Consider the following 10,908-nt stretch of genomic DNA (forward strand, 5'->3'; position numbering starts at 1 on the left):
GCGGTATAACATGTTACATGCACATGCAATCTACCTAGCTACTTAGCCCTCGACTCTTTGACCTCTCCGGTAGTTATTGACCCACTTGGCCCTTATCTCCGGTCACCGACCAGCCTTCGGGCAACCTTTGCTTATTGGTACTTATTATATTAACTAGTTGTTGTGATCCCTTGACTCGACTTGTTGCTGCCTCTGTTTTATGTGGCAAACTCCTCTCTTTTTTTTCTCTGTCCAACATCCCACCACCCATTTCCCTCGAGACGACCGCCTTTTTACGTCTATAGTTGCGACGACTTCACATCCCCTGATCCCTCGTTCACGACCCTTCAATTGTCCCCAGGGCACGCCCTGTTCCGCCCGCCATCATGGACAACCCTGGTGCGCGTGCTGCTCACCCACACGAGCATACCGAGGGCCCCACGTTCGAGGCTATCCACACTAACCACCACGATGACGCGAGCATAAACACCCCGTCCGTCAACGACACCACCGCGCGCAACTCCCCAAAGCCAGACGAAAAGGACAACAGTCATACCCAATATGGTGTCGATGTTCACCGTGCTGAAGCGGATTTTGCCCAGTTGTCCAAAGAGCTCTCACGCACCAGCAACATCTCACGCCGCATGAGTCGAGTCCAGAGCAAGCATAGCCGCAAAGATCAAGTCGCAGATGTTGAGAAGGTTGGCTCAGAATCCTCGGATGAGCCTTTTGATCTCGAGGCAACACTGCGCGGTAAGCGTGACGAAGAAGATGCATCTGGAATCAAATCTAAGCGCATTGGTGTAATATGGGATGGTCTCACCGTCAGTGGTATTGGTATGTACAGAATCCCTTGCATCAAAATCATACTTAAAATACAAATTATACATGGGATCCACGCTAACAGCTGCACAGGTGGTGTCAAGAACTATGTCAAGGTACGCCGTCAGCATCAGGCTTGGCTTTCCAGATTAGATGCATGTGATGACTAACACCCTGCGTAGACATTCCCCGACTCGTTCGTATCTTTTTTCAATGTCTTCGAGACCGCTGCCAGCATCCTTGGGCTTGGAAAGAAGGGCAAGGAGTTCGACATCTTGAAGGATTTCAAGGGTGTTACAAAGCCAGGTGAAATGGTTCTGGTCCTTGGAAAGCCAGGCAGTGGTTGCACTACCTTCCTCAAAGTTATCAGCAACCAGCGATATGGATACACAAAGATTGATGGAAACGTTCAGTATGGCCCCTTTGACGCAGACTTCTTCGAGAAGAGGTATCGAGGCGAGGCTGTGTACTGCGAAGAAGATGAGAACCATCACCCTACCCTTACCGTTGGCCAGACCCTCGACTTTGCCCTGGAGACCAAAGTTCCTGGAAAGCGACCCGCGGGTCTTTCACGAAAAGAGTTCAAGGAAAAGGTCATCACTATGATGCTGAAGATGTTCAACATCGAGCACACCCGAAACACCATCGTCGGTAACCCCTTCGTCCGTGGTGTCAGTGGTGGAGAGAGGAAACGAGTTTCCATTGCCGAGACCATGATTACGGGAGCCTCCTTGATGAGCTGGGACAACAGCACAAGAGGACTGGATGCTTCCACCGCCGTTGACTACGCACGTTCGCTGAGGGTCCTGACCAACATCTACCAGACGACGACATTTGTGTCCTTGTACCAAGCCTCAGAAAACATCTACAAGGTCTTTGACAAGGTCCTGGTTATTGACAGCGGACGACAGGTTTACTTTGGACCTACAAAGGAAGCCCGTGCTTACTTTGAAGGCCTAGGATTCTTGGAGAAACCCCGTCAGACCACCCCCGATTACCTTACCGGTTGTACCGACGAATTCGAGCGTGAATTCAAGCCTGGCATGAGCGAGAAAGACGTTCCATCGACCCCTGACGCTCTCGCCGAGGCTTTCAAAAAGTCCGAGATCGCAGCCAGACTCGACAACGAGATGACTGCCTACAAAGCTCAAATGGTCGAAGAGAAGCACGTCTACGACGAGTTCCAAATGGCTGTCAAGGAAAGCAAGAGGCACGCTCCTCAAAAGTCGGTTTACTCTATTCCCTTCTATCTTCAAGTCTGGGCTCTGGCTCAACGTCAGTTCCTGCTCAAGTGGCAGGACAAGTTTAGCTTGGTCGTCTCTTGGATAACATCCATGGCAATCGCCATTATCATCGGTACTGTCTGGCTGGATCTTCCAAAAACCTCTGCTGGCGCCTTCACACGTGGAGGTGTTTTGTTCATCGCTCTGCTCTTCAACGCCTTCCAGGCATTCTCGGAATTAGCATCTACCATGATGGGTCGGCCGATTGTCAACAAGCATCGTGCCTTTACCTTCCATCGCCCGTCGGCTCTTTGGATAGCTCAAATCGGTGTTGATCTTCTCTTCGCATCGGTGCAGATCATCGTCTTTTCCATCATCGTCTACTTCATGACGAACCTGGTGAGAGATGCTGGAGCTTTCTTCATCTTCATCCTCATGATCATCACTGGATATCTGGCTATGACCTTGTTTTTCCGAACCGTCGGCTGTCTCTGCCCTGATTTCGATGTCGCCATTCGTCTAGCCGCTACCATCATCACGCTGTTCGTCTTGACATCTGGTTACCTTATTCAATGGGAATCCGAGCAGAAATGGCTTCGCTGGATCTTCTATATCAACGCCCTGGGTCTCGGTTTTGCGGCATTGATGATGAATGAGTTCAAGCGATTGGATCTCACTTGCGCGGGAGCTTCGCTTATTCCCTATGGATCTGGCTACAACGACCTCAACTCTCAAGTTTGCACTCTGCCTGGCAGCAAGGCTGGAAATGCACTTGTTTCTGGTACTGATTACATTAAGGCCTCCTTCTCATGGGATCCATCTGATCTCTGGATGAACTTTGGTATCATGGTTGCGCTCATTGTTGCCTTCCTCCTTGCAAACGCCTTCCTCGGAGAGTTTGTCAAGTGGGGCGCAGGTGGCCGTACAGTGACCTTTTTCGTCAAGGAAAACAAGGAACTCAAGGAGCTCAATGCTCAACTACAGGAGAAACGTAACAGGCGCAATCGCGGAGAGGCCAACAGTGATGAGGGCTCGGATCTGAAAGTCGCATCCAAGGCAGTCCTCACATGGGAAGACCTTTGCTACGATGTCCCCGTTCCTGGTGGAGAGCTACGTCTGCTAAAGAACATTTACGGATACGTCAAGCCTGGCCAATTGACAGCTCTTATGGGTGCTTCAGGTGCTGGTAAGACGACACTCCTCGATGTGCTTGCCAACCGCAAGAACATTGGTGTCATCACTGGTGACAAGCTTGTTGATGGTAAACCGCCTGGTATCGCCTTCCAACGTGGAACTGCCTACGCCGAACAGCTCGATGTTCACGAACCCACTACCACCGTACGTGAAGCGCTCCGCTTCTCTGCCGATTTGCGCCAGCCGTTCGAGACGCCCCAGGCCGAGAAGTACGCATACGTCGAGGAGGTTATCGCTTTGTTGGAGATGGAAGATATCGCTGATGCTATCATCGGAGAGCCTGAAAGTGGTTTGGCAGTTGAACAGCGCAAGCGTGTCACCATTGGTGTTGAGCTTGCCGCCAAGCCTGAGCTACTTCTCTTCTTGGACGAGCCTACTTCTGGTCTCGACTCTCAGAGTGCCTTCAACATTGTCCGTTTCCTCCGTAAACTGGCTGCTGCCGGTCAAGCTATTCTGTGCACCATTCACCAACCGAACTCGGCTCTTTTCGAGAACTTTGACCGCCTCCTGCTCCTCCAGCGTGGTGGCACATGCGTCTACTTTGGCGACATTGGTAAAGATGCGCATGTTCTCCTCGACTACTTCCGTCGCCACGGTGCCAACTGCCCTTCTGATGCCAACCCAGCGGAATGGATGCTAGACGCTGTTGGCGCTGGTTCTGCTCCCCGTATTGGTGATCGTGACTGGGCGGACGTTTGGACTGACTCTGAAGAATTTGCCGAGGTCAAGCGACACATTTCCCAACTCAAAGAGGAACGCATTGCTGCTGTCGGTAGCGCTGAGCCAGTTGAACAGAAGGAGTTTGCCACGCCATTGTCATACCAGATCAAGCAAGTTGTCAGACGCCAGAACCTCGCCTTCTGGCGTACTCCCAACTACGGCTTCACCCGTATGTTCAACCACGTCATCATTGCTCTGCTCACAGGTCTCATGTACCTCAACCTCGACAACTCTCGATCATCTCTGCAGTACCGTGTCTTTATCATTTTCCAGGTTACCGTTCTTCCAGCTCTTATTCTTGCTCAGGTTGAGCCCAAGTATGCTATTCAGCGTACCATCTCCTTCCGTGAGCAAATGTCCAAGGCTTACAAGACGTTCCCATTCGCACTCTCCATGGTCATTGCCGAGATGCCGTACAGTATCCTGTGTGCCGTCACATTCTTCCTCCCGCTATACTACATCCCTGGACTCAACTCGAGCTCTTCGCGTGCAGGATATCAATTCTTTATCGTCCTGATTACTGAAATCTTCTCCGTCACGTTGGGCCAGGCGGTCGCTGCCCTGACACCTTCTCCCTTCATCGCTTCCTACTGCAACCCCTTCATCATTGTGAGTTTGCTTCATATCAATGCTATGAACTTTTGACTGACTTCAACTTTAGATCATCTTCGCGCTCTTCTGCGGTGTCACGATCCCTAAGCCCTCCATCCCCAAGTTCTGGCGTGTCTGGCTTTACGAGCTCAACCCATTTACACGCTTGATTGGTGGTATGGTCGTCACGGAACTTCACGGCCAAAGTGTCCAATGTACCTCCGCCGAATTCAACAGGTTCCGATCTCCCCAAGGTCAGGACTGCGGGTCATACATGAGTGATTTCTTCTCCAGCGGTGGACCGGGATACATTCGCGACAACCTGACCAATGTGTGCGAGTACTGCGCTTACAAGGTTGGCGATGAATTCTACACTCCTCTTGGATACGATTTCAGCAACCGATGGAGGGACCTTGGTATCTTTGTCGCCTTCATTGTCAGTAACCTGGCCATTCTCTTCATTGCGGCCAAGTACCTCAACTTCAACCGACGATAAATGCAATGCGCTGAAGGGCATAATGTGTATGGGATTTTACGAGTTTCAGGATACGTCAGTGAACGTGGGAGGTTGACACGACTTGAATGTGAGGATTTGCCGTGCTAGCCATGGTGCATCATATGGGGTTGCACCTATAGCTACAGCCATGTCGTCTCTGGATCTTGACATATCGTCGTTTTTTTGTATTTTTGTATTGAAGGATTATTTAGCTGACAAAAAGTACTGTCGTTGCATAGTATAGGAGGTCACATTTGGGACAACATATCTCCTCATTGGGTGGAGTTTGTTTATTTTTCGCCAGTCAGCGCGATTGTTTGCTGCACTTAGTTCACATACCTATACCTATAATAGTTTTTGAGATATAATTGCGTTGTCCAATGTTTGACTATATCTGAATTGAAGTGAATAAAACTCTTGTGGGCTAATGAATCAGGGCTGGACAGCGTTATTGAACAGTCTAAGTTGCTCGTTTGCCTTGAACGTTTGCTTCCACGCACGCTGCTTCTAGAACGAGCACGACCTTCCAATACAGTGACATGGCTCCTGGTGTGAACAAAGAACTCGTTCTTTTTATCTCCCTGGCTTCTTTGCGATACTTATGCAGAGCACTATACTACTGTTATCAACTGTCGTTATCAAAACGACACAGATCCACACAACGCCTTTGAAAGCATTCTTTCGCTTTGCACCATACATGTTTACGATATCGCTAGACTAGGAGAAGCAATCATGTCACCCATGCCCCCAGATATGCTAGCACATCCCAGCAACCAAAACGCAATACCGCATTTTCCATCTTCTTACACTACTATCTATCCAACGCAAACAAACACTGAACATCTCCGCGAACCCACCACACTTCCTCGCCCAAGCCACTCCCGCACAGCACACACTACGGAACCAAATCACTTCCCCATACCCCAAATCCAAGGCATAGTCCCCGGCTTCCGCCGCGCTCACCCCAGCACTCACATCTCACATTCACTCTCCCTATCAACCCCCACAACCCGCGATATCCTCCAAACACTCCACGCAACCAAATCCCCAACCACAACAAAGACAACAACAAAACAATCTTCCTACCCCCGCCCCTCCCCCCCAAACTTCCTCCACCCCTTCCCAATCGTCCCATACACAACCCTCCCTTGCACCACCAATCACACTCTTTACAGAGACAAAGCGATGGCAGACGCACCACCCCTCTCCCTCTCCACCACCCTGCCTATAGGCCTAAAACTGCTGTTTTTGGGCACGCTGTGTGCTGCGGTGCTGGGGCTGGCGTGGGTGGTGGTGGTGTGGTGTGTGGTTTGTTTGCCGCAGCGTCGCGACGGCGACGGCGACCAAGAAGCGCAGCTTCACCACAAAGAAACATGGCAGAGCGACCAAGGAAGGCAGTGGAGCGACAAAGAAGTGAAGCCCAGCAGCAAAGTACAACGTAACAGAAGCAACCACACGCAGCGGAGCCTAGGAGAAGCAGACGAAGGCATGAAAGATATGAGAGAGATGGGAGACGTAGCGAATCCCTTCGCCGACCACGCAAACATGAATGAAGATGAGGATACAAGTGCAGCGTTGAGTTCAGGGGTGCAAAGACCGGGTACATCGCGGTTTCGCGGGCGGAAGGATGGAGCGGTGGGGTCGCTGTGGAATCCGTTTTTGGATCCACCGGGGGAGGGGGAGGGAAGTGGAAGTGGAAGTGGGGGGAGGACGGACGAGGAGTGGGAAAGGGCGCGGGCGGTGTTTTTTGGGGAGGTGGAGGATGCTAGGGGTGAGATAGAGGTGGAGATGAGGGATTTGCCTTGTGGGCAAGTGAATGATGTGGAGGCAACCGCACTGAAAAAGGGTGATCGGCGGAGCGGTTTTGCGGCGGTTGTGAGAAGAGGAATCGAGATGCTGGATGAGGGGGTGGGTATGGTGGATGGGGTTGTGGATGATGCGGTTGCTGCAGTGGCGAGGTGGACGGATGATGAGCGATAGTAGGACGAAAGATAGAAGGTGGAAATGGTGGAGTGTCGAGCACATCGAACTGAGCAAAGATGACGATGAGGAATTAACCGAGTTGTTTATTCCTGTGCCAAGCTACGTATGTGAGACAGCGATAAAAATATTACTGCGTCTTGGGAGGAGAAAAATGGTATCATATAAGACGTTGTTTAAACGCCCTTTTTACGTCTTCCCATTGAAAGAAACAAGATATGAAAACGCCAACAATGCTCTCACCATTCAAGACGAGAAGAAGATTAATGAGATTCAAATGTCAAAATCCTTGCTCAGCAGCTCATGCGCTTCCAGGTCCATCTTCTTGCTAATGATACGCCCGGCCACCAGATCACCAACTTTGTCTACCAGTTTTTCTCGCACATCCTCAAGATTAGGTGCTGTGTATGTTCCCTCTCTCTTTGCTTTTTCGGCCCGTTCTCTGACTGCCTTGGGAACGAGAGCAGGGAAGGAACCGACGAGTACTTCGAGCAGTATCTCTGCGTCATGGCGCGTGCTCTCATCGGCCAGCTTCTTGGCAAGAAAATCCTCACTGTACATTTTTATGTTGGGTAGAATCAATCCTCGGAGAGCATCAGAAGGACCAAGGACGAGGAGCAGAGCTTGCAGAGCGCCAAAATGCGCGCCCACTGTTTTGTCAGGGTCCATGAATTGCTTCAGACATGTGCGGGCGATTCGGGATTTCAATCCCTGGTTTGATGACGAGTACTTTCTGCAAATATTCCGGAGAAGGTGTGCTGCAAGTGTTCGCAGGTAAAATGCATCAGAAGCAGCGCGGCTGTAGTCGGGTACCGCCCCGCCCAGAGTCTCGGAAGAGGCATTGGAGGGCGCGGGTTGATTTGCTGGTCCTAGCTTTCCACCAATACAGCAAGTCAGGATAGGTGGAACCATGTAGGCAATGTATGGGTCGAGGTAAATGGCCTGGTTGTTTAACAAGGCCTCGGAAGCGCGCATCATTTGGCTGAGTATGAACAAGTTCTTCATATTGTGTGTAACCTTTTCGGCTATGAAGCTCAAGAGATATGTTGTCAGCTGATGAATACCGGGCTCTGTCGAAATTGCGGCCAGGGCTGCATTCTGCCACTCAATGTTTGTCTCGTCGACAAGAGCGCCCGACAGCTTGTTGAACAGCTCTTGAGATTCCTTAGACAGCACATGCTTGACGAGGGGCTTGACGTTGACGTTGTCGAGCCCGTTGGCAGCAGCCAGATGTGGGTTTGCGTTGGGGCCCTTGGGTAACAAGTCGGCAGTGTTGGTGTTAGGGTTCTGGGGTATGGATGGCTGGACTCCCTCTACGGCGAGCCAGTGGGCTGGGCATAGTTAGAAAATGGGGGGCAGGGCAAGTGACGGGGCGTGTAGCTTACCTGTGAAGGTGATTTCCCGTGGCACCTTGGGCAGGGGAGCGTTGATGAGCTTTTCGAAATCGACCTCCTCATCCTCGACATAGTACAAGGGCTGGCCAGGCCCCAGTGAAGCCTCGCCGAAGCGCAGCGGCCGGGTAGATTCGTAGCCGTAGAGAGGCTCCACATTGAGCACCTTGAGGGCATTGGATATGTCCTGTGTGCTCAGTGTTGTCCGCTTCCCGTGTCGCATGAACTTGAGCGCTTCTTCCAGGACCTGGGCCAGACGAAAGTCGACGTCACGGGCTAGCTCTTCGACGACGTTGTCGGCGAGTGAGGCAATGCCTACTGATTCGGCCACGTCTCGTACATTGTCGGGGTTCCAGACTGAGGACATGATGGCAGAGTGTCGTGCGAAGCGCGGAGGGAATCAAGCGGAACGCAAGGAGGGGGCCGATGGGAGGGCGGAGAGGGTATCACCGGGCGGGTGACGCAGCGGCGGAATGTGTGATTGTTAGCCCTACGACCCAGTGAAGCACATGCCGGACGCGCGCATGCGCAGGCAGTGGGAAGATGTCGCCGCGGAGATTGGAAGCTGTGTATCCCCGTGTTTCATATACGACGGCGCGGTGATGACGGTCGTAGTCGCAGTGGTGTTGCTACTGTCGCTACTGCGGAGAGAGGTAAATTGACCCGCCCAGGGCTTCGATTGGCTGCAAGGCGGGTCTGCGCGTGCAGAGGGAAGTCGCGATGGGTGACGGTCCTCGCGTCAGTCTTGGCGCGCCACTTCGTCGTTACGCCGGCCATCGTCTCCCTCACCACCACCACTACACACTCGCCCGCCCACCCCACAATCGTCGAACTTACACGCACACCTTCACACATACCCCCGTTCACATTCACACCGATAGATGTAGTCGCTGCGTATGCACGCATCCACGTCAACAAGTGTGTAGGCGTGTGTAGAGCAACACCGCCCTCGGATTGGCAAGCTGTTTGCTTCACTTGAGAAATAGACAAACATTGCCGCTTCACCACGTGTTAGCCTCTGCCGACTCCTGTACCAGCGGCGCCAGAAATGTGTGCCGATGGCGGTCCATATTGCCGTCCTTCTGGAGGGCCGCTTTTCCCGCTGATAGTCCGATCCAAAGAGAACATCTCGCGTATCGACGAGGTCCTGGTCTTGTGTAGACCGCCATTTGCAAATGCTTCCGGGGAGGGAAAGCAAAGCTTACCCAGCAGTGCCATCGACTGGCTGTCACGGCTGCGGTTCGTCTTCCCCGCCGCCTCGTAGTCAAGGAGCAGTGCCCATCCCTGCTTACCGTTGTGCCACAATTGCTCAACTGTAGCTCGCCGCCACGTTGTTTCCCTCCCTTCCTTAGGTTCAGTATCTGGCCCGTAACCCAGGCATCTGCAACAGGCCAACATCTTGATTTGCTCTTCGTGCCCTTGTTCTATCAAACTGCCTCAGCTTCAGCTTCACCCGCTGCTTCGGACTTGGTGCTGCCTGACGCCACCCGTGTATCCCGCTCGGCCCGCTGTGACTCTCTGGTTGCCTTTTCCGTGGCTGTTTGGATACGCCAGCTCGACAGACTCCTGTGTAAGCCACTAAGCAGTGCCTAGAGGGTTTGGATTGGAAGCGTAACAAAACCGCGCCTCAGACTATTTAACCTCGAGACTACTTTAGCGTTTTGTCCCGCACAACACACTTTCCCTTCTATTCATCCCAACCTTTATCGAACCATAATATCAAGCCGTCTGTCCTGAACCTCAAACACCGCATCTATCTACTTCGCTGTCAATTCCATTCCTTTCACCATGGCCATGTTCAATCAATCGTTGACGGGCAGTACATCTGATCCCATCAACACACGCTCTTCCCATCACGAATCGAGTTTGGCAGTCACTATGCCACCGCAAGACCGGTCGAGAGACGACCCTCCATCTCCTCCCCCTCAACCTCCGCCTAGCCCAGCTCACTGGAGTCGCCTTGTTTCTGTAAGTGCTATTGTTAGAAACATTGTATCTAGCTAATGCTCTACCAAGATTGACACACTGGCCCCACTTGACATCTAAGTTCTGGCTCAGTAGCGCCAGGTCAGTAAGCAGCCACTCTTTATCCAATTTGACTCTGTTTGACGTTTCTCCAAAAGTCAACTGCGAATTCTCACATCAGCATTTTCCATCGACAATAATCTGCACTACCTTTGGGTCGGCTAGTCATATTCCGTGCTTCGAACCTTCACTGCCACGCTGGATTCTGTTAAGTATCCTGTGTCAGCAACATGAGTAGTGTAGGCTGATTCAGATATGGGTTTTGGCAGCCTTGGGCCTTTCTTTGTTTCGCTTATCTAGGGTGTGATTTGGGTGTTAAGGCGTTCGGTCAAATGAGTAGCTGGCTGTATTCTTGCACAGCTCAAGTACGCGGACATGTCTGTTCGATTTCGTAACGTACTACCGAGCGGAGCCTTTCTCTCCCCAAATACAAACGTTGCTTCCATTGCATTCCTTGTGTTCTGGTATATCTAGCCACTTATCTCCC

The 10,908-nt window shown here is 51.8% G+C and overlaps 4 protein-coding genes across 4 annotated transcripts; 3 read left to right on the forward strand and 1 right to left on the reverse strand.

Moving 5' to 3' along the window:
• Positions 1-365: 365 nt before the first annotated feature.
• Positions 366-5,025, forward strand: COCMIDRAFT_103512 (uncharacterized protein; the record flags this gene model as incomplete). Its single annotated transcript, XM_007692851.1, has 4 exons — positions 366-816; positions 895-917; positions 984-4,547; positions 4,600-5,025. 4 exons carry the CDS (start codon positions 366-368, stop codon positions 5,023-5,025), a joined length of 4,464 nt encoding a protein of 1,487 aa, XP_007691041.1.
• Positions 5,026-5,757: 732 nt separating this feature from the next.
• COCMIDRAFT_103504 (uncharacterized protein) lies at positions 5,758-7,005 on the forward strand (the record flags this gene model as incomplete). Its single annotated transcript, XM_007692852.1, has 1 exon — positions 5,758-7,005. The coding sequence occupies one exon, from the start codon at positions 5,758-5,760 to the stop codon at positions 7,003-7,005; it is 1,248 nt and encodes a 415-aa protein (XP_007691042.1).
• Positions 7,006-7,278: 273 nt separating this feature from the next.
• Positions 7,279-8,763, reverse strand: COCMIDRAFT_28931 (uncharacterized protein; the record flags this gene model as incomplete). The annotated part of the gene is made up of 2 exons (XM_007692840.1): positions 7,279-8,336; positions 8,391-8,763. The coding sequence occupies 2 exons, from the start codon at positions 8,761-8,763 to the stop codon at positions 7,279-7,281; spliced, it is 1,431 nt and encodes a 476-aa protein (XP_007691030.1).
• Positions 8,764-10,184: 1,421 nt separating this feature from the next.
• On the forward strand, positions 10,185-10,442 carry COCMIDRAFT_39498 (uncharacterized protein; the record flags this gene model as incomplete). Its single annotated transcript, XM_007692844.1, has 2 exons — positions 10,185-10,364; positions 10,413-10,442. The coding sequence occupies 2 exons, from the start codon at positions 10,185-10,187 to the stop codon at positions 10,440-10,442; spliced, it is 210 nt and encodes a 69-aa protein (XP_007691034.1).
• Between the last annotated feature and the right edge of the window lie 466 nt (positions 10,443-10,908).

This window comes from Bipolaris oryzae (genome assembly GCF_000523455.1).
Source record: "Bipolaris oryzae ATCC 44560 unplaced genomic scaffold scaffold_143, whole genome shotgun sequence".
NCBI lineage: Eukaryota > Fungi > Ascomycota > Dothideomycetes > Pleosporales > Pleosporaceae > Bipolaris > Bipolaris oryzae.